Here is a 26639-nt window from a genome sequence, read left to right as displayed (position 1 = left end):
CAAATCACATGGTTCTCACAGGGGACTGGAATACTAATTGGGACAACTTCAGGGATGAATTCGAGGACTATGCGCTGGCGACCGGTCTACATGAGAAACCCAACGAGGTACAAGCGGCAACGCTGAGGAGTTTAATGGGCGGCGAATGCAGGCATATCTACCGGCACAATCTCACCCTCACGGCACGACAACAGTGTGATGCAAAGGCTATATTGGATGCATTGGAGAATTACTTCAAACCCGCCAGAAACGTCATTTACGAGCGGTTCGTTTTCGGAAGCTGCAAACAGGAAGAGGGTGAGTCAGTACACAACTTTGTAACCCGTTTGAGAGAGAAATCCGCCACTTGTGAATACGGGGGATTGAAAGATGAATTGATTCGTGACAAAATAGTACTGGGAATTGCAAATGAGAATACGCGCCGGCGTCTACTGAGAGAGAGAGGCTTAACATTAGTAACTGCCATCGAAATGTGCCGCACTGCTGAAGTCACTGACATGAGAATGAGAGCAATGGAAACGGAAACCCCACGCTCCGACGTTGATACTGTTCACGCTGTTGCTAGGCAGACATTCAGACAAAACCAATCGAGGCAGAGTAATTCACCACGAACGGTGAACACAGAGAGCCCCGTAGCATGTAAATACTGTGGGAATACACACACACGTGGCAAAGAGCACTGCCCGGCCTATGGAAAACCATGCAGAGCTTGTGGAACTAATAATCACTTTGCAAAAGTGTGTCTCAAAAGCAAAAGAAGGGTGAGTGAGGGCAAGATTCACTGTGTTGATGATGTTACTCAATGTTCAGAGCTGAACAGTGAAAGGGACATTTACATGCATGAATCCATTGGGGCTGTACACTCAAGAGGGAAGAAATGGTTTGTGACACTACGATTACACAACAAGCAACAACAATGTCAACTGGATTCGGGTGCTACATGCAACGTAATGAGCTACAAAGACAAAATCAATCTGGCACCTGACACACATCTATTGCCCAGCGATACTAGACTAAAGCTGTACTCAGGAGAACTAATGAGCTCTATGGGCACCTTTGAGACCGAATGTGTTTTTCGGGGACGCAAACACAAGCTGGAGTTTGAGATTGTGAAAACCAGTCAAAATCCTCTCCTCTCAGGCTCTACATGCGAACGCCTGGGACTGATGCAGTTCACTGTACCAAATGACCTGCACATTGTGGATCATGTCCAGCATGGACCCCTGTCCAAAGAACAACTACTCAGCAGATATGACGATGTATTCAACATGCCCGTTGAATCAGTGCCTGGGGAGGTACACTTTGAAGGGGATGAGAGCATCACTCCAGTCCAGTGTGCTCCTCGCAATGTGCCCATTGCAATTAAAGTGGCTGTGAAGGCCCAGCTGGACAAGTATGAGGCCGATGGCCACATGACATCTGTGACTGAACCAACTGACTGGATCAGCAATATGGTCATAGTGAAAAAAACAGAGAAGCTGAGGGTCTGCATCGACCCAAAGCATCTGAACCAAGCACTGAAACGATCCCACTCCATCATGCCGACACTAGAGGATGTCCTCTATAAGCTTCCCAAGGCCAGGATTTTCACCTTGGTGGATGCCCGAGATGCATTCCTTCAATGCAAGCTGGACGAAGAAAGCAGCTTCATGACTACTTTCTGGACCCCCTGGGGTCGGAAACGCTGGCTCAAGCTCCCGTTTGGTGTCTCAGTGGCGCTTGAGGTATACCAACGCAAGCAGCACGAGTTACTGGCTGGGCTCAAGGGCATTGAACCCATCGCCGATGATATCCTGATCGTAGGCTGTGGTGAAACAGACGAAGAAGCAGAACGCGACCACAATGTGAAGCTCCTGGCACTGATGGAGCGCTGCCGATCAGTTAAGCTTCGTCTTGGCCTGAAGAAGCTGCAGTTCAAGGTGAAAGACGTCCACTTCCATGGCCACATTCTCTCGGCAAAAGGCCTGAAGCCGGACCCAGACAAGGTCCAAGCGATCCTCGACATGCCAAACCCGTCTGACGCAAAAGGAGTACAGCGTCTCATCGGCTTTGCAAACTATCTTGCAAAGTTCATGCCACACCTATCAGCAGTCTGTGAGCCTCTGCGCCGGTTGCTGGACAAAGACACACCATGGCACTGGCTACCCAAGCACGAGGCCGCAGTGCAGGAGATAAAATCTCTGGCTTCATCCATGCCAGTTTGCGCTACTACGACGTCACGAAGCCTGTCACAATCCAGAGCGACTCTAGCCAAAGGGGACTTGGATGCTGCCTTATGCAGGAAGGCCAGCCCGTTGCGTTTGCCTCGAGAGCGCTCACCCCCACCGAACAAAACTATGCACAAATTGAGAAAGAGTGCCTCAGCATCGTCTTCTCCTGCCAGCGATTCCATCACTACTTATATGGTCGAGAGCTGGTCACCGCTGAAACTGACCACAAACCACTCATTTCCATATTCAGTAAACCTCTCCTCAACGCGCCCAAGAGGCTTCAAAGCATGCTCCTGACTCTGCAAAACTACAGCCTGAAGGTCATTTACAAGCCAGGACCAGAGATGTACATCAGCGACACACTGAGCAGGGCAACAGCACAATGTACAGGTAGAGGCACTGCCTATCAGCGGCAGGCCATCTGTTCGCTACAGCAGGAACAACAAGATGTTCAACAGATCAATCAGGCAGACTACTTAAACGTCACAGATCACCGCCTAGCCCAGATCAGGCAACATACTGACAAGGACGAACACCTACAGTCACTGAAGTCCATGGCTCTCGCAGGTTGGCCATATCTGAAAGAGGAGACACCTTTCACAGTGAGAGAATACTGGATCTTTCGAGATGAGATCAGTGTGCAAAATGGCGTCTTGTTCAGAGGTCAGAAGGTCATTATTCCCAAATCACTACGTCCAGAGATGCTTACCCGCATACACTCCAGTCACGTTGGAGGTGACGCATGCTACCGCCAGGCTCGTGAAACATTATACTGGCCAAACATGCAAGCAGAAATTAAAGACTTTGTCAGCAACTGTACCACATGCAACGAGTACGCTCATGAACAGCAAAAGGAAACCATAATGTCACACGAACTGCCCATAAGGGCCTGGCAAATCATCAGCATGGACTTATTCAGCCACAGACAAAAGGACTATCTTCTCATCGTTGATCATTACTCTGACTTTTGGGAAATTGAACTGCTCCCTGACTTGTCTGCAGAGACGGTCATAAAGCGCTGCAAGGCGCAGTTTGCAAGGCAAGGTCAGCCTGACAAGGTAATCACGGACAATGGCCCACAATTCACTGCACAGTTCAAGCGTTTCGCCTCAGAATGGGAGTTTGACCACGTGACCTCCTCTCCAAGACACCCAAAAGCAAATGGCAAGGCAGAATCAGCTGTCAAGATTGCAAAAAACCTGTTAAGCAGGGCCTTGCGCGACAGCAACGACCCATGGAAAGTGATCTTACAGTGGAGGAACACACCCACCGAAAACATGGACAGCAGCCCAGCACAACTCCTTCTGTCCAGACATCTGAAGACTACTATCCCCGTAGCTAACAAGCTACTTGAGCCCTGCGTCATGGTTGGCGTCACGGACAAACTGCGTCACAGAAAGCAGCTCGCTAAGTGCTTCTATGACCGGACTGCTCGAGACCTACCAGAGCTGGAGGTGGGTGAAACTATAAGGATGAAACCGCTGCCGGGAGACCACACAGGACTTTGGAGGCTGGGCACATGCCTACAGACAGTTGCACCACGTTCTTACCTGGTGGATGTTGGTGGCTCCCTCTATCGTCGCAATCGGGTGGATCTGCGCGTAGCAGAGCAGACAAACCAGAACATGCCATACACTCACCTAGATGAGCTGGATCACAGTCCAGGCCCAAGGGTAAGGGGTGCAGAATTGAGACATGAGCCAACTGAAGGTGAGGCTTATACCCCACCAAACTCTCCAGCTCGTGGCCCTAATCCTACACCTGTCAGAGCCAATACTTACTCACGGGTGGGTCGGCTGTGCAAGCCACCGGACAGGCTTACTCTGTAAGCAAGAGACTTAACTTGTTGTCTGTTAATTAAAAATAAAAAAATAAAAAAGGAAGATGACAACTGAAGTAAAAAGAAAATGTCATGCTTTTCAATTGTTATGACTTGACTGTTAAGAACTCAATGTTATGCCGTTATGTTTGCACTTTCTATTGAAAAGGATGATGTTACGGAGTCTAGTTGATAGGTAATCGACTAGCTGGACTGTTCCCCAGACTCCACGCGTAGGGATTTGTACAATGCTTAACAAGGCTATTGAACTTGACATTGGTGTCTGTCTTTATTCCTTTATCCAACCTATCATACTGAAACAGAGGAGACCAAATGGTAAATTAATATTTAGGAAGGCCACCATTTTAAAATTATGTTTACGACCACAAATAACAATAACTAGCGACCCTGCTTATAAACGTGCATATCGACTTTGCCACTTCAGCATGCTTTTGTGGCACAGTCGATGTCACGCAGGGCTACCGGCCAGAAGGTGGAGGTTTCGCCGACCTCCATGGGCGAGCTCACTGTCGCTGCCTGTTTCATTACACTACGATGTATTACACCACGACACTACGGCCGCAGACAATGATCAGCTAGGGGGACGACACTACGGCGTCTCTAGGCCTACTGTTGGTTTTGCCACACAAAAAAATGTTGCATAGGTTTAGCGAATGTGGCAACTCTCGTATTGGCACCTGTGCTCTAGCCAACAGCTCACATACAGAGTGGGTATAGCCTACATGATGAGATTATTATGGACAAAAGTGCAAGATTATTTGTATTTATCAAACGGCACCAAACATCGAGCATCATGTCACCAGAATAAGACCCTCGACATTTATTGAAAGGAGCATTAAACTCATCACCATTCACTTTCACCACCACCCTCTATCTCTGACTCGGATCAGGCCCTTAAACGTTTTACCTCTCTGTTTAACTCTGTTGTAGATAAGAATCCCCCACATAAGAGATGAAGGGTAAAGGACATATTTAACCCATAGTTCACGCATGAATTGTCAGAAATATTTAATGAAAGTCAATCTAAGGCTAGATTGACTGATTCTTCCTGTGACTGGCAGTCCTTCAGACATTTGAGAAATAGATGTCTTACTCTGGTTAGATAAGCAAAGTCAATATACTTTTTGAATTGTGTATCTGAGTGTGTTGGAAATCCAAGTAAATTCTGGAAAGTGGTCAAATCTTTGAGAAAAAAATCCACCCCCTCATTACCCCAGCAGGTTATGACAGCCTCTGGACCCATTTGGAAAGAAGTAGAGGGTGCTCAACCAATGTGAGTTGAGGTGCAACCTAAAAATGTGTAAACATCATTGGAAAGGAAAAGGCGCAAGGCTCACTCACCATTAAAAATTCCTACTTTTATTAAGCAAGTTTAAAAGATTTACGTTTTCGGCCTTCAATGGCATTTTTCAGAATTATCACAAAGGGAATGGACAAGTTCATATGGGGCAGACAATTAGGGAGAAAACGCTTAAACTGGTGGCGCTAATGAGAGATGGTGTGGTAAACCGTACAGGTTGATACTCAGGGTGTGGGGTACTGTGGTCAATGTCTCCACCTAGTGATGGACTACAGAAGTGGAACCAGTAAAAAAAACTATTGGAAAACTGGGCAAGCTTTTTTTCCAACTGCAGTAGGTGTATTTGATATACAACCTTTACTATATAATACATGTTCAATATGTTGGGTATTGGAATATAAACAACAGGGCTAAGCAAAACTAGGGATAACAACAAAAAACATCAAAAGCTTAGGAAAAGAGGTCTAAAACTGGTTTGGACAACAGTTAGAGAGCTGGTAGGCTCCCTGCATGCGTAATCAACAAGTACAAATAGGGGGGGTTGTCACTTGACAAACAAAGGGATGCGGCGACTTCACAAAATAATACTATGGTCCTTCTCCAGGTTAAGACCTCTGGGGACTAAAGTATCTAAGGAATGGATCCAGAACATCTCTCTGGAACTTTGGTGTTTGTCAACATCGCACTACATTTGTTTTTGCTGACTTGTTCAATTCCAAAGTAAAAGAACTCACTAAGTGTCCTCACTCTTTGAAATGGAGGGCCACTGGGCTGTTGGGGTCAGCAGTCAAAAGGCACTTCAGTGCTCATACATTCTAGTGCAGGGATCATCAACTAGATTCAGCCGCTTGCAGTTTTTTTTCTTGAGGGGAAGGTCGGTGGGCCGGAACAAAATTACAAATAATTTGTGGATTGCAAATTGCCTGCAAGAAGCCCAAACAGATATAATGTTTGACTAAAACATAATAATTTTAAACCTTGTTTACATTTGAAAATACTTGGGAACAGATTTCTTAAATTAAAATCACTTGGAGCTGATTTCCTGGTGTTTTTACAGTCTTTCATGCCCCCAAAAATAATACAAAATAAATAAATAAAATTGTCTCTCAGAAAGATTGGGGGGCCAAATAAAACCACCTGTGGGCCAAAATCAGTTGTGGAACCCTGTTCTAGTGCGTAACTCCCTTGAGGTTATCCTACGAAAAATAAGCTGCACAGGCAGCGAATCACGTAGATCACGTTGCTAGAATTGCAATTGATGGTACTTTAGATTTTTATGTCTCAACCCGATCTGGGGTGGGAGAAACTTTTCATATGTTTAGTGTACTGGCATTGAGTATACAATGCGTAATAATTTCTTAAAACCTATTTTCACTTTGTCATTATGGGGTGTGCAGATTGCTGAGTGGATTTTTTTATTTAATCCATTTTAGAAAAGGCTGTAACGTTAAAAAAATCGGAAGAATTCAAGGGGTCTGAATATTTTCCAAAGGTACTGTATATACATATATATATAATTTTTTTTGTTGCCTGTTTTGAATGTTATTTTGGCATTAATACGTGTCACATATCAGTTTGCAAACATTGTAAAAAAAAAAAAAAATCATTGAGTTAATAAAGCCGCATACAAACTTGGTCTCTTTTTTGCTTTCTTGAGTAAAGCAGCTTCAAAATGCAGGAGTTTCATCCTAGCTCAGTGCTTTCTGTGGTGGTGGGGCAGCCAGTGAAAAATACTGAGCGTAGGGGTTGGTAGTGTTCTCTAGTTGCTCTGTGATTGGCTCAGTGTTTTGTCACTCATGGGGACACTACGTCACCGCCAAATCTACGGGTAGAGATAGAAAATTCAAGCCCCTTGGGTCCTGCCATAAAGTTACATTGGAAGTGCCCATCCAAGAAGGTTCAAGGTTATTGGCCACAGATAAAATGAATTCAAATCACATATCTACCGTATCTTTTATTGGACTGATCATGTCAACATCAGACTTTTAAAATCTTAGCTAGCAAGCTAGGAGACATCATCATGAATCAAGTCGACAATCTACTGGCAAATCCTTTTCAATCATTATCATATGAAATTGTAGATAAACCGTATCTGTGCTCATCGGCCATTGGACATGAACATTACACAAAAAATTGGAAATCACAAATTCAACAATGAGTGGTTTGGAAGTAATCAGTGGCGAACTGCAAGCATTGCAAAGAAATCACTAGCCTGCTATTCAGTGGAGTGGGTGTGTGGTCCAAATTTTCCCAGCTTAAAAGGATAAACACTCAACATTGGCCATGCTGTCAATCCAGCATGACTTCTGCTGCGCTCAAAACAACTGGAAACTTGGAACTGGAAAATCTCAAATTTCAGTGAGTTCAAGACAACTGTGAACTCGGAAAAAAGGAGCTCCGTCTGGGAAAATAAGTTTTGAACGATCATCCAACTCGGAATTGCAAGTCGGGAACTGGGGCCTCTTTCTAGAGTGCTGACCTGAAGATCACTGATGTCAACATGATTCAACCTTGTTTTTTTCAGTGTTCCCAGTTGTCTTGAAAGAACCATAAATCCAGAGAATGCCAGACTTTGATGACAAAGTTTGCCCAAGAAGGACCGCCGTGAGCACAGCACAACAAGGTGAGTCCAAAAATGTCTTGTATGCTGCTGCATAAATTATGTAATATGCTAAGGAGATATGTATACTGTAGCTAAGAAAGTAATACTAAGTGTATGTTGTGTAGTAAGCTGTTAATAGCCCATGTGCCTCACCCTAATAATTTGGTCCCTTTTCCCCTCATAATTTAGCCTACTGTTCTGACTTGGTGTATATGTAGCCTATAGCCTGTTTTAGCAAAATGTCATAATTTAATATTGTAAGAGTTTTCATTGTCTGCTTATATGCCCCATTTATTTATCCTACAGTTCTGACTCGGTGTACAGGGAGAATACTGTAAGAAAGGTCCATGTTCTGAATTCTGTTGCTGTACATTTCAAAAGTGCTGAGAAAATAGTTATATTGTCTACGTCCATCCTACCTCGTTCATTAATGTCTTAATCAAATTACGAATTGCCTCTTATTCGCTCGTCATCCACTTATGCCATAGTTTGTACATCTAAATTGTCAGTAGAAACCACATTTGGTTAAGCAAGTCAGCCATATCAGCTATGTTGTTTTTAAAAGGCAGTAAATTAGTCTGAATTAACTGTTTCGCTGCCAGACAAGGCTCCGATGATAGCCATTTGTAGCAGTAGTTTGGTGTTGGGACTGCTGTTGGGACAGCTTTATGTAGGCCCTAACAGTTTGTGGGCACCATTTGTAACCGTTATAGTGCAATTAATGTATTGTTTATTGTTGTGTTGTGTAGTGGCTTTGCTGGGATGGATCTAAAAAAAAAAATGTTTAGTTTGCCCCACCAACATTTACATGCTAAAATTGCCACTGCACTGGACACAAACTGGTTGAATCACTGTTGATTCAAAGTCATCACATTGCATTTTTTGTTGTTGAAATTATTCAACCAGTTTGTGCCTAATGGGCACAACATTTTCAATGACCGAAATGCAATACTGCGTGTACAGGTATGTCTGAGTGGATGTGTAGGGCTTTGAGTGAATGAGTGTTGAGATATAGCGACTGAGAGTATTGAGTAGATATCTGTAAATCAGTGGGAATAAATGTACCTAAAGCCAATGCGTTGCATTGTAGATCTATTTTTTTTATTTAACTAGGCAAGTCAGTTAAGAACAAATTCTTATTTACAATGACGGCCTACCCGAGACTACGCTGGGCCAATTGTGCGCCGATGGCACTCCCAATCACGGCCGGATGTGATTCAGCCTGGATTCGAACCAGAGACTGTAGTGACGCCTTAGACAGCTGCGCCACTCGGGAGCCCACATGCAGTGCCCAATGTTATAATCCCTCCCCATAAATTTAGAGTGCAGTATTAGAGTCGGATTGATAACGCTCAATCCAGATAGGCAGCGATGGCAAAGGTGACATGTTCTGATGGAACTCTTTCTATCAAATATGCCTATGCTCCGCCACCGTAGATAGCAGTAATGCACCATAGAAGACCACGGCGCTAGTACAGGAAGAAGAATCTACCATTCATTTCCGTAAATAAAATGGTCACCATTTTCTCTTCCTGTTGTGAAGTTAGCGGCATGGAGAAGGCACATTTCATTGTATCACGATCGAAACAGTATTTTGCGTAGCAAATAGAATTGTAGCTATCTGAACACTATTTAATTTGATTGGTAAAACTGAACCCTTTCAAATACGTTTCTGTAAATGCATTACCATCAAACTAATGGTAGCTAGCACATTTATAGCAAGCATAGTATTGTGTTGTCATGCTTTATGGTTCACAATACTTGCTTAATACTCTGTATCTCAATCAATTTACTCGCGCGCTATTGTTGCCATCATTCCCTCCCCCGCGCTTGTGTGTAAAGCATGGAGATTGAGGGGAGAGATTTCATGAACACTCCCCCCTTGAAGACGGTGCGGTTTGGGGGCAATGTTGTTGCCACGTTAGCGAAATTCAAACAGGTGAGATTTCCAATCCAGTGACACCAAACATGGATGCCTTAGACACTTATGTGATTCATCTGGAATGTAGTTATAACCTGGTATACATATGACAGTATTTGCTGCTGGTTGGTTGTTTTTCAAGGGAGACACCAGTGACTATGAGTTGTTGAAACATCAGCTGGCAGATCCAGATATCAAGGTAAATGAGCACGACTAGCAGTTATGCTACATGTACAGTGTAACAAGGACGTTTCCAGAGGTCTTAATGATAATAGAATGTCTTCCTTTTTTGACAGGATGCCCAAATCATCAACTGGCTGCAGGAGTTCCGGAATTGTGTGACACAACTCAGCAAAGACCATGAGCAGCTGATCTATGTGGCTCTGGTGAGGATGGAACACTTGAATCAAGAGATGGACAGTACTGCCCAGGCCAGGAACAGTTTTCTAATGCTGTATCTACCCCTTGTGTCTCTGTACCAGAGGCTGCCGTGGCTGGGTCGAAGCCCTGCCGTAGTGGAGGAGTATCTGGCCTTCCTCAGTAACCTGGTATCTGCTCAGACGGTCTACCTCCGGGCCTGCCTCAAGATGGTGGTCTCCAACTTCATACCCAGTGAGTTCCTGTCTGTTTGCGTGGACATTCTGATAACTCAGTATGGCTACTTTGAAGACGTATTGTTTTTCCTTCCTTTCCAGAGAGAGTGAAGATCTGTGAGGGAGGAGTGGACATCTCTGACTCGGATGATGACGATGAAAGTAGGTGTTACTGTTTCATTACTGTTTGCAATGGAAAACCAAGATTGTTCAACGGACGGTCCCTGAAATGTTTCATTGAAATACACACTGCAGTAAATTCATAGTGACCTGAGAATGCGGTTGGTAAAGGCCTGCTCCACTCGTCCTTTTAGGGAAACTAGGCACACTTCTAAAGTCCTTGAAGAGTTAGGATGATAAGGGAGGTGAGGTGTAGATAAGATAATGCATGGAGACTCTAGCACTGGTGACTTTCACTGCAGGAGTCCCACCCCTTATGGTTCCTGATTTGTCAGGCTGACAGACCTCTTCATAAATCTGTTTTACTTCAATGTTACAATTAGTTTTTACTTCAATGTTACAATTAGTTTTTACTTCAAACGTTACAGAATCAACGTTCCATTACAATATAAAGGTTCCATCCCAATATAAAGGGTATAATGACACCCAGTTCACAGATCCAACTTGTTCAACGTTGGATGTTAGTTCAAAACGGCAAATCGTTTTTTAATTTGTGCACAGTTTTAACCCTTTCTCTTCTTTCTTGATTTGAAGACCTTCCAAGAAGTTTTGACCAGTGTCATCAGGCCCTGCAGCTGATTGGCAGATATGTCCCATCGTAAGTAGCCATAAGACAATCCTACAACATGTTGCTGGGTCATTTTCAGATCCAGGTTTGACCTTGGGAATTGTTGACCCACAATGCAAACTGGTAACAAAATGTTTTTTTCGTCCTTCTCATTTCAGCACCAGCCGTTTCCTGGTGCCCATTCTGATTGAAAACTTTCCCTTTGTGCAGAAATCTTCCAGAACCCTGGTAAGCAGTGGCTACGGTGGGTAGCCTCATATTTGTTTTTTTTAATTGTCAGATTGTTGTACAGTATGGTTGTCTTTCTCTCTCCCCAGGAGTGTTATGTCCATAACCTTCTGCGGGTGGCGGTGTACATCCCCTCTCTACGACGAGACGTCCTGGAACTCATCATCAGTAGGATGCTCAAACTGGACGTAAGTGTGTGTGTGTGTGTGTGTGTTTGTTAAGCCACAGTTGCTCCTGTGTGTGTGTGTTTTGGCTTTCCAGTTCTTCACTGAGAAATAGGTGTTTTTTGTGTGCTAACACTGTGTTGTGTTCCAGGTGAGTGCTCCTCGGGGAGAGATAGAGGAGGTGGAGGAGAACGCTGTGCAACAGGAGATGAAAGGAGAGCAGGAAGAGGAGGGCCTCTTTGACATGGTGACTGACTAGATCTGCTATGTTTTACATACAACAGTCACTGGTTTGATAGTTCTCCATTTTGCGACTAATGTGGTGTGACGTTTCCCTCATCTCTCTCTATCACCACAGGATGAGGATGTGTGTTCAGTGAAGTCCAGTCCAGCAGGGACCAATGTGATGGTCCACCCTGTCGCTGAGAGACTGGACACTCTCATGGTTGTGCTGCTGGCCTTCATCAAGGACATGTGCCACGTCAACGGTGAGCACAGGGTCTTCACACACACTCACTAGACATATGACAAGAAAGTGCGTACTCTGCTCCCTTTCTCTCTCATCTTCCACCCCTCCATCTCTCTCCCCCTCTACTCTCTCTCTGGCAGGTTGTCTGGATGTGGAGCGGACTAAGGATCTATACAAGGACCTGGTGTGTGTGTTTGATAAACTTATCCTACCTACACACGCCTCCTGTCACGTCCAATACGCCCTCTTCTACCTCTGCAGCTTCAGACTGGTCAGTACTCGCAACAGTGTGCATCCGTGCGGCTTTATAGTAGTGGCATTTTATAGAACGGTTGAGTGGGTAACTCGATTGATTGGCTGTGTGTTTGACCACTCAGGCTCTGGCAGAGGCGTTTCTGGAACACCTGTGGAGGTTACTGCAGAGCCCGTCTCACCCGGCAGTACTGCGCCAATCTGCCGCTGGCTACATGGGTAGCTTCCTGGCCCGTGCCAACTTCCTGCCCGTCGCGTGAGTCACACCCTCTCTCCTCCTAAATATTCAAAGTGTACTTTTGCTCTTTAGAAAGGGCTCCTTAGAGCATGTTGGGGTGTGGTTGGTTCTACGCAGCATACTCTCTGGTTCCTCCTAACTCCCTAACTAAGATTCTCTGACTGTGTTCTCTGTCCTGCAGTACGGTGCGTGCGTGTCTGGACCTGCTGGTCCCCTGGCTCCACCTATACATAGACAGCCAGGACTCCGGCTCCCGGGCCTACTGTGACATCACACTACACGGGCCCTTCTACAACGCCTGCCAGGCTGTCTTCTACACACTCATCTTCAGACACAGGAGCATCCTGGAGGGCGACATGAAGAAAGGTAGGGGATTACACATGCGTGTAAAACACATACTTACACAGATACAATTTTTATTTTGATTGTATCAGTTGGTGTGTGTGTGTATATATATCTCACTGGCCTGTCAATCTGTGTGTCTGTGGGGGGGGGGGGGGGGGCGGACTCTCTTCCAGTTTCCAGTATTATATAACTGTATGTCTGTTTTCCTCCCAGGGCTGGCGTACCTGCAGGGTCTGAACCTAGAGAGGATAGTGATGTGTCAGCTCAACCCTCTGAAGGTCTGCCTGCCTGCCGTCACCAACATGTTTGCTGCCATCACCAGGTACAGTGGTACACCAACCAACCACCCTTTTAGCCAGTCACACATCAATTACACTCTGCTACAGCACTGTGTTAGTTTCTGTCTGCTTCTAAAAATGTGAAGTGGTTGTTTGACCCAGACCTGTATCCATCCATCCACAGAAAGTACCAGTTGGTGTTCTGCTACACCATCATCGAGAGGAACAACCGCCATGTTCTCCCCGTGGTCCGCAGCTCCGTGGGGGGCGACTGTGTGTCCACCAACACCAACCCCCTGGACAGTTTCTTCCCCTTCGACCCCTACATGCTCAAGAGGTAACCCATGAACCCTTCCCAGGGACCACTTATCAGTAGGCACAAAACAGGAGAAATTGGTTGGAAATGGCAATAGTACAACCTGAACTCTAAGAAGAGAGTTAATTTTCCATTTCTGATCTTGTTTTTCTTCTCTCCAGGTCAAGTAAACTCATCGAGCCCCTCTACCAGGTGTGGGAGGAGCCAGCAGACACCGTCACCACCAAGAGAGTCAGACAGGTAAAACACAGACAGTCTTGTATTCTCTCAGGCACACACATGATTGGATGCTGTGTGTCTCCCTATTGGTTGTTTTTGTGGTTTGATTGGCTGTTTTCTCTCTGTCTCAGTGCTCGGATGCAGATGAGGATGACTTCCTGCGAGAGGAGACGCCGGAGACAAAGGGGGTGATGGGTATGACCCCTGGCTCGTATGAGTCACACCTCCACAGCCCTAGCAGTGTGGGCTCACCGCCAATCTCCTTCCTACAGAGACCCTTCTGACACCCCTGTATTTAACATGGACTCATCCACAACCCCCTGAAAAATGGACTATTCCACAACCCTGAGCGCCTTCATACAGAGACACCCAGCTTTAACATTTTCAAATGGAATATTAAGTGATCTTACCATAGACCGTTCTGATTTTGACCCCCTGCTGTTTAAAATGGACGGGTCCATCCTTCCCTATCATCACTGAAGAGAAGTATCAGTCGGAACCATCTACAATCACCACCCCATCAAGAACCTACTCCAGGATGCAAAAGATTATGAACACAAAGTGTACAATGCGTGGCTAGAGCTATTCATTTTATAATAATGGTTCTATGTTATAGCAGTTAACATGTTATACCTGGTTAATAGTGGAAAAAGTTCATTTAACTCAACTATGGAGAGAAAATGTATTTTTATCTAGGATGGGAAAATCGTAAGATTTTGTGTTCTCGGTGAAGGTAACTGTATTTACAAAAAAATGATCTGACACTTTCAATGGTTCATTGATTTTGGTTGGCTCTGATCTACAATTTGTGTCAAGGTCTGAACACATTTTTATGATTTATATAATTTTACAGATTGTAAACATGTTCCCTTATTGAAATTCTTCTTAACCAGAACAGATACTATTAAGGAAGGTCACATGCAGTAGATGAAAAAGGAAACATTTCTGTAAACTTGTGCTTGTATGTATGGAGTATCAATTACATAGTTGACATACACTACCCTGTAAATAAAAGTCAAACTATTTGTGAGTTAACAGAAATTCATTTATTGTAAAAAATGATCAGTCGGGTACTGTACAAGGATGTCCTGCCCCACTCTGTTGCACTGTAACACACGTCCTCTCAGGTAGGATTCTCAGAGGGTGTTTGCTTTGCGTATAAAAATACGGAAACACTTTCTCTGTGAACTTGTGTGAGAAAGAGTAAAGGGGTGTATCGTCATCAGCAGGGTCAAAGAAAGACACTTGGCCCTTGTCCCAGTCCAGCTGCACTCTGACCCTCTTGAGTTTCTCTGTGACTGTCATGGCTGTTGGTGGTGAGGTCATCGCTCTGTACTCCCTGTCTCGCAGACACATGGTCCAAAACCCGTTCTCCGGCCGGGCCTGGACCTCTGCATTCCTGGTGACAGACGTACAGGCCACGCCCAGAATCCAGTCGTTGTTACATCCTGTATCCACTACCCAGCAGTGGCTTCCTGAGCTAAGCCCAGTCATGCCCAGGACCTCTGCACTCATGTGGAAGCGCTCAGGGTTGTCAGGGAGACGGTGAGGCTGGCTGGTGTACTGAAGGGACGTGAGGTCATGTGACAGGAAGAGGCAGGGGTGGGCTGTGTTTGGGTCCAAGGTCACAGGAGCTGAAGAGGAGGAAATGGGCCAGAGACTGGGTTAGAGACAGGAAAGGGGTTTGGGTCACACCACTGTTTTAGCTTCTCTCCACCAGGTTAAAATGCTGTGGGAGTTAACCTCCTTATCTCCTCATCTCTGTTAACCATTGAAATTGACTTACTGTATTCAACATGCAGAAGCACTTTCTTCCAGACTCTGTACTTGAGATTACAGAGGTGCTTGGCCACATCAATCAGCGCCCCTGAAATTGTCTCTGGACCCTGCCCTGTGCACTGGGCTCTGAAATGACAAAATAATACAATTGTCCTGTTCAGTATTCCAAAGCAGCGAGAGGGAGGAAAAAATACAATGTTAGACAGAGAGAGGTGGGGGATTTCAACATACCTCTCTATAGTGGCTTTAAAATTCTGAAAAACAAAGAAAGTGTAATATTGTGGCTGAATATTTTTTTTTATCCCATCCTCTCCTCAAAAATGATTATTCTGGCTTTATTTAATTTGTATGTAAATTGTGCCAGTACAAACCTGGAGCAATGTCATGTCTTCAGCATCTGTCATCTCCTGTGTTATGACTGTTATAGTCTCTTTGAGGTATATCATCCCTGCTGCAGCCTTTGTCACCGTACTCTTCATCAGCCCTATCTTCTCCTCTTCCTCCTCCTTCAGAGCAGCTAGCCTCGCTGCCTCTTCATCATACAGGAACTGGTGGAGTTCCACAAACAGATCCTTTATCTGCCTCTCTGTCTCCAGGGCCTGATTCTGAGGGGCAGTTAGAGCACAACTTGATGGATTTGAGTTCATTTTAATGAAAAGGAAACTGAGATGACATCTGTGGAGATTACCTTAATGGGCTCGAGCATCTCTTCAGAGGTTCCCTTCAGTCTAATGAGGGAGTGCAGAGTATCCTGTAAGGTTTTCAGTGCTACGTTGAGCTCATCCTAGAAGTCAGAGGGTCTTCTAACATGAGGTTTTTTATGAAAGCAGCAAGCTGTAACTCGATTAAACGTCTAGATTCAATTATGTGAAATAAATTAACAATAGGTTCAATGCCAGGTGTGTCGCTTGACTAAAATAACCCTTTCAATACCTGAGATAATTTACTATGTTTAAAGATGTTTTACTCTGCAAACACACTGTATGTTCATCAACACCACTCACTGACGTACAACCAGCAGAGCAGATATTATCCCATAGGAATGCAGATATAATACTTTAAACACTTTGGAATTTCTCTGCTATATTTCTCTGCTAATACTGTACACTCGCATATACTGTCAGGATAGACCTGATTAACAGCATTCTACTGCCAGGGGCCACAGGCTCCTTACATGAGAAAATGGCAACGTTAACTATGAAAACAGACATTGCCAAGTTATTTCATGCATATACATACTAGAGTCATTTCAATTATTATTCAGTCTCTCACCTTGCAATCCTGTGCTGCCTTCTCTGTGGGTACGCAGTCATGGTTCTTGTGTATTTTCGAGGCTTGGCACACTACACAGACAGGCTGCTTGTCCACCAGACAGAAGAATCTGAGTCTCTCTCCATGTAGACTACAAAGCACACTGTTCCCCTCCGCTGAGCTCTGAATCCTGCCCTGTTGCAAAGCTTCACAGAGGTTCTTCAGAGCCAGGTTGGAGGGAGGGGTGCGCTTGGAAGCTCTTCTCCTGCAGACAGGGCACTGTCTGAGGGTTGAGGTGTTCCAGTAGCATTGTAGGCAGGTCTTACAAAAGCTGTGGCTACATGGTAGGAGGACAGGGTCCCTGAAGATGTCACAGCACACAGGACAGGAGAGATCCTCCTCTGGGAGACACACACTGGATGACATGTATGTCTTCACCTGATCAGATACCGGGAGTCTGTGAAGAAGATATCCTCTGGCTTAAACAATACTACATTCCCATGTCAAGCATATAAACGTGGAGATTATTTACTTTGTCTTTCAGAAATCACCTCCCTTTTGATTTTCAAAACAGATACTCAAAGTGCCTATTCTTCCATTGTTCTTGTTGTAATGCCAGACCTTAAAAGTGCAGGCTGTTTCCTGTCTGTTGAGTTGTGTTTGTGTGTGACTCCAGAGACACACAGTACTGCGTGACAGACAGCAACGTGAAACAGGAAGTCGAGCCCTATTGGTCACATGTGGAATAGCTGCAAACTGGTTTAGCCTAGAACCTGTTACATGTTTTGAATAGCAACATTGTTAAAGGTTGTGGATAGAGATACACAATCAATAACGTTAAACGCCTTTAAAAGACTGAAAAGTGAAAGATGACTGTCAAGATATATCTCATGAAGCAGGATGAAAATATGATCAACCAAAATTATTGGTAAAATCAAAAAATAAAATTGGCCTCACATTACATTGTGTTCCTAAAACATATATATTTACATGGTTATAACAAAGGTAGGTACAATGTAGGCCTAACGTAAATACCATACACATCATTACACATTGTATTCAACTGTTATACCTGTTTGTACCTTGCACTATATTAATAATTTGCAAATAAAACTTACAATGGGGATAACTGTGTAATCTAAAGCAATAATTATATGCCAGTGCTTTTGACACCAATGAATGCTCATATAGAGCAAAGCTTCAAAAGGTATTCCGTAGGCCTAATCTTCCCCTTCCACAACCTCAATGGCAAACCAAGTTTCTTCCCCAAAAGCCTGTGCAGTTTCATTGCATTTACCAAGGGGATGAAGAGGGGTTCACAGGGGGAGAAAGGGGTTTGGAGGGGCTAGCCTGTGTTTCCCTTGAAAACTCAAGGTTTCAGGATATTGGTTAAAAACAAATCAACCATCTGCCTCCACCTCCAGTGTGGTATTTTAAATATTTGTTATTGTTGCTTGGTGTCAATATCAAATCAAACTTGATTTGTCACATGCGCCGAATAAAACAAGTGTAGACCTTACTGTGAAATGCTTACTTACAAGCCCTTAACCAACAGTGCAGTTCAAGAAGAGTTAAGAAAATATTTACCAAGTAGACTAAAATAAAAAGTAATAATAAAAAGTAACACAAGTGACTATGCATAGATAATAAACAGCGAGTGGCAGCAGTGTAAAAAAGGGAAGGGGGGGGGTCAATGTAAATTGTCCGGTGGCCATTTGATTAATTGTTCAGCAGTCTTATGGCTTGGGGGTAGAAGCTGTTGCGGAGCCTTTTGGTCCTAGACTTGGCACTCCGGGACCGCTTGCTGTGCGGTATCAGAGAAAACAGTCTATGACTTGATTGACTGGAGTCTCTGACAATTTTATGGGCTTTCCTCTGACACCGCCTATTATATAGGTCCTGGATGACAGGAAGTTTGGCCCCAGTGACGTACTGGGCCGTTCACACTACCCTCTGTAGCGCTTTACGGTCAGATGCCGAGCAGTTGACATACCAGGCGGTGATGCAACCAGTCAGGATGCTCTTGATGGTGCAGCTGTAGAACCTTTTGAGGATCTGGGGACCCATGCCAAATCTTTTCAGTCTCCTGAGGGGGAAAAGGTTTTGTCGTGCCCTCTTCACGACTGTCTTGGTATGTTTGGACCATGATAGTTCATTGGTGATGTGGACACCAAGGAAATTGAAACTCTCAACATCAGTCCACAGTGTGTGGTTTGTAGCTTGTGTATCACTACATGGGATTGTGACCACTTTATATTATTGGGGAAAATCTTTGAACATTCATTAGTGGCTTGATGACAATGATAATGTCAGGCTACTCACAAGAGATTTTATTGTAGGATGCATGCAGCTATCACTACACCACTCAGTGACTATAGTCGTGTAAGTCGCTCTGGATAAGAGCGTCTGCTAAATGACTTAAATGTAAATGTAACTACGCATCTCTGGAACACTCATTCATCTCTGGAACAATCTCTTCATTCAAAGACTCAATCATGGACACTCTTACTGACAGTTGTGGCTGCTTTGTGTGATGTATTGTTGTCTCTACCTTCTTGACTTTTGTGCTGTTGACTGTGCCCGATAATGTTTGTACCATGTTGTTGTTATGTTGTGTTGCTACCATGCTGTTTTGTCATGAGTTGCTGCCTTGCTATGTTGTTGTCTTAGGTCTCATTTTATGTAGTGTTGTGTTGTCTCTCTTGTTGTGATGTGTGTTTTGCCCTGTATTTATATTGTATTTATTATTATTATTTATTATTATTACTATTATTTTTTTTATTTTTTTTTAATCCCAGGCCCCGTCCTCGCAGGAGGCCTTTGCCTTTTGGTAGACCGTCATTGTAAATAAGAATTTGTTCTCAACTGACTTGCCTAGTTAAATAAAGGTTAAATAAAATAAAATAAATAAAATGGCGAGATCCAAATCACAGCATCCTATCCGCTCTCTCCACGAGCCTAGGATGATGTATCCCCCTTTTTCCTCCAGTCTTTCGTTACCATGGGGATGACGTCAGGTTGCACCACCGATTCGGCCCAGTAGTAGCAGAAGAGGCGGGTCCATGAGACAGTCAGCTGGGTAAGAAGACAAAGAGAGTCCTCCAAGCTCAGTACCTTCTCGTTCCACCGTCGAATCCTCACAGCTAACGCCCTTCCTTCCATCCAAAATGCGCGAAATAGTGCATCTGCAAGCCGGACAGTGCGGAAACCAGATTGGAGCCAAGGTATTACTCTTCTCTTGTTTGTATATCAATAAAATAGATTGCTTCATTTGGGGATTGCATGCGACCTAGATAAACCTCTCGTTCTCTGCGTAGTGCGTAGCTAAATTAAGAATGGCCGCTTGTAATCCACCCATAAGACTGCATCCTCGATAGGCTAAAATAGGCCTATAGGCTACCATGGACGAAAAATGCATGATCATTCCGTGCACAAGATAAACTACATTTTAATCGATGTTGCATACGATATGACATGTCCTGAAAAAAAAATATTTAAAAAATTGTTTCCGCTGATTCATTCCCAATGGTTATTTGGGGTCCTTGTAATATGGGCGTTGAAGGGAAAGATATGGTAGCCTACTAGAATACCACCGTCTTCCCTCTTATGACATTACATATTCAACCTGATTAATATTTCGGTCTAAATGGCATTTTAATGCTTAATTTGAAGCATTTAGACGATAACATAATTATGTAAAGGGAATATTTAATGCAAGTCATGCTATTTGTGTTACTCTTGAAAAGGTAAATGTCCATGCAACAGAAAATACACATTGCATTATCTATTTATTTATATTCTAACTTGCGTTTTAAATGGATGTTTCTGTGTATTTCTATTGACTTGCATCTCATCCCCCTGTACCCTCCCTCGTTCCTCTCTCTCATTCTCTCTCTCTCTTTCTTTCATTGTCTCAGTTCTGGGAGGTGATCAGTGATGAGCATGGCATCGACCCAACTGGCACCTACCATGGAGACAGCGACCTGCAGCTAGACAGGATCAATGTGTACTACAATGAGGCCTCAGGTACAGTATGCACATTATATAGCATTGCATACATGAACCACATAATGTCTCCAATTATTGAAACATGCGCAATTAAATAAACTGCTGTTTTAATTAGGAAAAATTAACTGATTACACTTATACAAACAAATAATACATACATAAAACATGTACAGCAACAATAGTTTCAGTATGCCCAGTATGCCCAACATTTCCCTATTCTTATTTTATGTACATATTCTTATTCATTCCTTTACACTTGTGTGTACAAGGTAGTTGTGAAATTGTTAGATTACTTGTTAGATATTACTGCATGGTCGGAACTAGAAGCACGAGCATTTCGCTACACTCGCATTAACATCTGCTAACCATGTGTATGTGACAAATAAAAATTGATTTGATTTTTATTTGATTTTTCAGGTGGGAAGTATGTCCCCCGTGCCATCCTGGTGGATCTGGAGCCGGGCACCATGGACTCTGTCAGGTCTGGCCCCTTCGGACAGATCTTCAGGCCAGACAACTTTGTCTTTGGTGAGTGGTTGGTGTGTTGAGTGCAGATATGAGATTTGGTGGTAGGCTACTTCTAAAATCTTGTCCAGGAAATAATGGGTGATAACACTTCTGTCTGCAGGCCAGAGTGGAGCTGGAAACAACTGGGCCAAGGGCCACTACACAGAGGGAGCAGAGCTGGTAGACTCTGTCATGGATGTAGTGAGGAAGGAGGCAGAGAGCTGTGACTGCCTCCAGGGCTTCCAGCTCACCCACTCCCTGGGTGGGGGTACTGGCTCTGGCATGGGCACCCTGCTCATCAGCAAGATCCGCGAGGAGTACCCTGACCGCATCATGAACACCTTCAGCGTGGTGCCCTCTCCCAAAGTGTCTGACACAGTGGTGGAGCCCTACAACGCCACCCTCTCTGTGCATCAGCTGGTGGAGAACACAGATGAGACCTTCTGCATCGACAACGAAGCCCTCTACGACATCTGCTTCCGCACTCTCAAGCTCACCACACCCACCTATGGAGACCTCAACCACCTGGTGTCAGCCACCATGAGTGGAGTGACCACCTGCCTTCGTTTCCCTGGCCAGCTCAACGCCGACCTCCGCAAACTGGCTGTCAACATGGTGCCCTTCCCCCGCCTGCACTTCTTCATGCCCGGCTTCGCCCCCCTCACCAGCAGGGGGAGCCAGCAGTACCGCGCCCTGTCCGTGCCTGAGCTCACCCAGCAGATGTTCGACTCCAAGAACATGATGGCGGCCTGCGACCCTCGTCACGGCCGTTACCTCACCGTGGCCGCCATCTTCCGTGGCCGCATGTCCATGAAGGAGGTGGACGAGCAGATGCTCAACGTCCAGAACAAGAACAGCAGCTACTTTGTGGAATGGATCCCCAACAACGTGAAGACAGCTGTCTGCGACATCCCACCCCGTGGCCTCAAGATGTCTGCCACCTTCATCGGCAACAGCACAGCCATCCAGGAGCTGTTCAAGCGTATCTCTGAGCAGTTCACTGCCATGTTCCGTCGTAAGGCCTTCCTTCACTGGTACACCGGAGAGGGTATGGATGAGATGGAGTTCACTGAGGCTGAGAGCAACATGAATGACCTGGTGTCTGAGTACCAGCAGTACCAAGATGCCACCGCTGAGGAGGGCGAGTTTGAAGAGGAGGGAGAAGAGGAAGCCGCCTAAACCATTCAGTCACTCAACTGCCAAACAGTCTATCACTCCCCTCCGTCCTGTGCCCAAAGCACAACTTGATTGATTTAAGTTAATGTTAAAGAAAAGGAAACTCAGATTTGTGATAATTAAATGAATGTGCTCAAGCATCCCTTCAGCGGTTCCCTTCAGTCTAGTTAGTGTCCTGTAAGGTTTTCAGTGCTCATCCTAGAAGTCAGGATATTCTAACATGAGGTTTCTTATGAAAGCAGCAAGCTGTAACTCGATTACTAGATGTCTAAATTGAATTATGTGAATAAATTAACAATGTGTTCCAATGCTAGGTGTGTTGCTTTACTTAAATAACCCTTTCAATACCTGAGATAATTTTCTATGTTTAAAATGTTTTTTTTCTTTATGTAAAAACACTATCAGTCCATCATTTGACCTGCTGGTTGTACATTGGTAAGTGGCACTGACGTACAACCAGCAGGTCAGATATCCCATAGGAATGCAGATAGAATAGTTTACACACTTTGGACCATGGTAGGTAAATTATGGTGCATTGGGGAAATGTTGTGTGCGGGCAAAGAACTGCTGTATTTCGAATGGTGCGGTATTTCCTTTCCACAGAATACAGTACCGTACTGTATTTTTGGAGCGCCAAAAACTTTTTGTTTATGGCTCATTAATATATTTTGAGGCGTACCTTGTAAGAGACAATTCTTTTCACCTGTTAGTGAGAATGCTGTACCAATCTAACTCCTATGTGGTTACAGTGCCCCATCAATTTAAAATATATAGGGGATAGATAAGAGTGGTAGCAAGTCTTTAACCTTTAATGTTTAAGCATTTTGCCATTTCCCTTTGGCCTGTTTTGCCCTGTAGTCGCTGCCGGGTTGGAAGCCTTTGTTAAGGCCTCTAGAAGTGCAAGTGATACAAAACACCAAATATTCATTGATATGCTGTAATGTATTTTTTTATTTCACCTTTTATTTAACTAGGTAGGCCAGTTGAGAACAAGTTCTCATTTACAACTGCGACCTGGCCAAAATAAATCACAGCAGTGCGACACAAACAACAACACAGTTACACACGGAATAAACAAACGTACAGTCAATAATACAATACAATAGAAAAAGTCTATATACAGTGTGTGCAAATGAGGTAAGATTACGGAGGTAAGGCAATAAATAGGCCATAGTGGTGAAATAATTACAATTTAGCAAATAAACACTGGAGTGAAAGATGTGCAGAAAATGAATGTGCATGTAGAAATAGTGGGGTGCAAAGGACAAAAAAAATAACAATATGGAGATGAGGTAGTTGTATAGGCTATGTACAGATGGGCTATGTAGAGGTGCAATGATCTGTAAGCTGCTCTGACAGCTGATGCTTAAAGTTGGTGAGGGAGATATGTGGGGGTGACCAGTTAAATATACCTGCTGGAGCGTGTGCTACGGGTGGGTGCTGCTATGGTGACCATTGAGCTGATATAAGGCGGGGCTTTACCTAGAAAAGACTTAGATGACCTGGAGCCAGTGGGTTTGGCGACGAATATGAAGGAAGCCAGCCAACAAGAGCATACAGGTCGCAGTGGTGGGTAGTATATGGGGCTTTGGTGACGAAACGGATGGCACTGATAGACTGCATCTCCAATTTGCTGAGTAGAGTGTTGGAGGCTATTTTGTAAATGACATCTAAGTCAAGGGTCGGTAGGATAGTCAGTTTTACGAGGGTATGTTTGGCAGCATGAGTGAAGGATGTTTGTTGCGAAATAGAAAGCCGATTCTAGATTTAATTTTGGATTGGAGATGCTTAATATGAGTCTGGAAGGAGAGTTTACAGTCTAACCAGATACCTAGGTATTTGTAGTTGTCCACATATTCTAAGTCATAACCGTCCAGAGTAGTGATGCTAGGCGGGCGGGCAGGTGCGGGCAGCGATCGGTTGAAGAGCATGCATTTAGTTTTACTTGCATTTAAGAGCAGTTGGAGGCCACGGAAGGAGAGTTGTAATTGCATTGAAGCTCGTCTGGAGGTTAGTTAACACAGTGTCCAAAGAAGGGCCATAAGTATACAGACTGGTGTCGTCTGCGTAGAGGTGGATCAGAGAATCACCAACCGCAAGAGCAACATCATTGATGTATACACAAAAAAGAGCCGGCCCGAGAATTGAACCCTGTGGCACCCCCATAGAGACTGCCAGAGGTCCGGACAACAGGCCCTCCGATTTGACACACTGAACTCTGTCTGAGAAGTAGTTGGTGAACCAGGCGAGGCAGTCATTTGAGAAACCAAGGTTGTTGAGTCTGCCGATAAAAATGCTGTGATTGACAGAGTCGAAAGCCTTGGCCAGGTCGATAAATACGGCTGCACAGTATTGTCTTTTGTCGATGGCGGTTATGATATCGTTTAGGACCTTGAGCGTGCCTGAGGTGCACCCATGACCAGCTCTGAAACCAGATTGCATAGCAGAGAAGGTACGGTGGGATTCAAAATGTTCGGTGATCTGTTTGTTAACTTGGCTTCGAAGACCTTAGAAAGGCAGGGTAGGATAGATATAGGTCTGTAACAGTTTGGGTCAAGAGTGTCTCCCCCTTTGAAGAGGGGGATGACCGCAGAATCTTTCCAATCTTTGGGGATCTCAGACGATACAAAAGAAAGGTATTACCTAGCAGCCAACCTGCTTGCACCAATCCCATGTAATTACAGTAAAATACTGTGAAATACAAACCCAATCTCCCCTCAATGAATGTCATTCATTAATTATGATTACAGTAGCATTTACTTTTTTACAGTATAATACCCTAAATTCTATGGCATTGTACCTTGTGTCATTACACAGTACTTATTTTGACACTGTATTTAAATTGCAGTAGTTCTACTACAATATGAAATACATTAACTTACTTACCCCTAGCTGCCTGTAAATTACTGTTAATGTTACAGCAACACCTTTACAGTGTGCACAACATCAATGCCAAACCAGGTTTCTTCCTGTGAAGCCTGTGTAAATTGTTGGATTTACATAATGGGAGGGCGCTTCACAGGAGGGACTACCTGTTTGATCACACTGGCAGGGTGTTTCTCTTGACAACAGTCGGTTTCAGAATATTGATTTAATAATAGCCTACTACCATCCGCCTCAATCTACAGTATGGTATTTTAAATATGTATTTTTTTGGTTGGTGCCAATATATCATCAGTCCACAGTGTGTGGTTTGTATCTTGTGCTTCACCACTCGTGATTGTGACCACTGTGTTACTGGGGAAAATCTCTCGTGTACATCATTAGTGGGTTGATGACAATGATACCTTCAGCTCACTTACGAGAGTCTTTTTTACTGTAGGATGCCTGCAGCTATCACTACACCACTCAGTCAGTAGGGTCGGGTGACTGCACATCACTACACCACTCAGTCAGTAGGGTCGGGTGACTGCGCATCACTACACCACTCAGTCAGTAGGGTCGGGTGACTGCGCATCACTACACCACTCAGTCAGTAGGGTCGGGTGACTGCGCATCACTACACCACTCAGTCAGTAGGGTCAGGTGACTGCGCATCACTACACCACTCAGTCAGTAGGGTCGGGTGACTGCGCATCACTACACCACTCAGTCAGTAGGGTCGGGTGACTGCGCATCACTACACCACTCAGTCAGTAGGGTCGGGTGACTGCGCATCACTACACCACTCAGTCAGTAGGGTCAGGTGACTACGCATCACCACACCACTCAGTCAGTAGGGTCAGGTGACTGCGCATCACTACACCACTCAGTCAGTAGGGTCGGGTGACTGCGCATCACTACACCACTCAGTAGGGTCAGGTGACTGCGCATCACTACACCACTCAGTCAGTAGGGTCGGGTGACTGCGCATCACTACACCACTCAGTAGGGTCGGGTGACTGCGCATCACTACACCACTCAGTAGGGTCGGGTGACTGCGCATCACTACACCACTCAGTCAGTAGGGTCGGGTGACTGCGCATCACTACACCACTCAGTAGGGTCGGGTGACTGCGCATCACTACACCACTCAGTCAGTAGGGTCAGGTGACTGCGCATCACTACACCACTCAGTCAGTAGGGTCGGGTGACTGCGCATCACTACACCACTCAGTCAGTAGGGTCGGGTGACTGCGCATCTCTGGAACACTCATTGATGAAGACTTCCAAATAACAGCATCCTATCCGCTCTCTCCACGAGCTTAGGATCCCT

General features: G+C 44.7%; 3 protein-coding genes across 4 annotated transcripts; 2 read left to right on the top strand and 1 right to left on the bottom strand.

Annotated features, from left to right (window-relative positions):
* The first annotated feature begins 9443 nt into the window (after positions 1 to 9443).
* On the top strand, positions 9444 to 14753 carry LOC120034360 (RNA polymerase I-specific transcription initiation factor RRN3-like). Its single transcript, XM_038980881.1, has 17 exons — positions 9444 to 9891; positions 10016 to 10072; positions 10170 to 10259; positions 10356 to 10485; positions 10569 to 10628; positions 11181 to 11244; positions 11373 to 11442; positions 11532 to 11630; positions 11758 to 11853; positions 11965 to 12094; positions 12216 to 12346; positions 12453 to 12583; positions 12747 to 12931; positions 13124 to 13232; positions 13373 to 13525; positions 13666 to 13744; positions 13855 to 14753. The coding sequence occupies exons 1-17, from the start codon at positions 9796 to 9798 to the stop codon at positions 14005 to 14007; spliced, it is 1833 nt and encodes a 610-aa protein (XP_038836809.1). The 5' UTR covers positions 9444 to 9795; the 3' UTR covers positions 14008 to 14753.
* A 7-nt stretch (positions 14754 to 14760) lies between these two features.
* Positions 14761 to 17398, bottom strand: LOC120034361 (zinc-binding protein A33). Of its 2 annotated transcripts, XM_038980882.1 has the most exons (6): positions 16775 to 17398; positions 16191 to 16286; positions 15874 to 16107; positions 15734 to 15756; positions 15510 to 15628; positions 14761 to 15357 (listed from the first exon to the last, which is right to left on the bottom strand). In XM_038980882.1, the coding sequence occupies exons 1-6, from the start codon at positions 17177 to 17179 to the stop codon at positions 14786 to 14788; spliced, it is 1449 nt and encodes a 482-aa protein (XP_038836810.1). In that variant the 5' UTR covers positions 17180 to 17398; the 3' UTR covers positions 14761 to 14785. The 2 variants fall into 2 exon arrangements, with proteins under 2 accessions (XP_038836810.1, XP_038836811.1); XM_038980883.1 differs by lacking the exon at positions 16191 to 16286.
* Positions 17399 to 19824: 2426 nt separating this feature from the next.
* On the top strand, positions 19825 to 22752 carry LOC120034053 (tubulin beta-4B chain-like). Its single transcript, XM_038980465.1, has 4 exons — positions 19825 to 19977; positions 20671 to 20779; positions 21179 to 21289; positions 21390 to 22752. The coding sequence occupies exons 1-4, from the start codon at positions 19921 to 19923 to the stop codon at positions 22445 to 22447; spliced, it is 1335 nt and encodes a 444-aa protein (XP_038836393.1). The 5' UTR covers positions 19825 to 19920; the 3' UTR covers positions 22448 to 22752.
* Positions 22753 to 26639: the final 3887 nt, after the last annotated feature.

Source organism: Salvelinus namaycush, chromosome 41, assembly GCF_016432855.1.
Source record: "Salvelinus namaycush isolate Seneca chromosome 41, SaNama_1.0, whole genome shotgun sequence".
NCBI classification, from domain to species: Eukaryota; Metazoa; Chordata; class Actinopteri; order Salmoniformes; family Salmonidae; genus Salvelinus; species Salvelinus namaycush.
This window is presented reverse-complemented; position numbering and strand designations above follow the sequence as displayed.

Bases quoted from the DNA above. Each gene is read 5' to 3' on its own strand.
- LOC120034361 (XM_038980882.1), bottom strand. From the start codon at position 17,179: ATGTCATCCAGTGTGTGTCTCCCAGAGGAGGATCTCTCCTGTCCTGTG. The intron at 16,287-16,774 runs GTGAGAGACTGA...TCTGACTTCTAG, and splicing joins AGGCAGCACAGGATTGCAAG to GATGAGCTCAACGTAGCACT. The intron at 16,108-16,190 runs GTAATCTCCACA...ACTGCCCCTCAG, and splicing joins AGATGCTCGAGCCCATTAAG to AATCAGGCCCTGGAGACAGA.
- LOC120034360 (XM_038980881.1), top strand. From the start codon at position 9,796: ATGGAGATTGAGGGGAGAGATTTCATGAACACTCCCCCCTTGAAGACG. The intron at 11,245-11,372 runs GTAAGTAGCCAT...TTCTCATTTCAG, and splicing joins ATTGGCAGATATGTCCCATC to CACCAGCCGTTTCCTGGTGC. The intron at 11,631-11,757 runs GTAAGTGTGTGT...GTTGTGTTCCAG, and splicing joins GTAGGATGCTCAAACTGGAC to GTGAGTGCTCCTCGGGGAGA.
- LOC120034053 (XM_038980465.1), top strand. From the start codon at position 19,921: ATGCGCGAAATAGTGCATCTGCAAGCCGGACAGTGCGGAAACCAGATT. The intron at 19,978-20,670 runs GTATTACTCTTC...TCATTGTCTCAG, and splicing joins GAAACCAGATTGGAGCCAAG to TTCTGGGAGGTGATCAGTGA. The intron at 20,780-21,178 runs GTACAGTATGCA...TTGATTTTTCAG, and splicing joins GTACTACAATGAGGCCTCAG to GTGGGAAGTATGTCCCCCGT.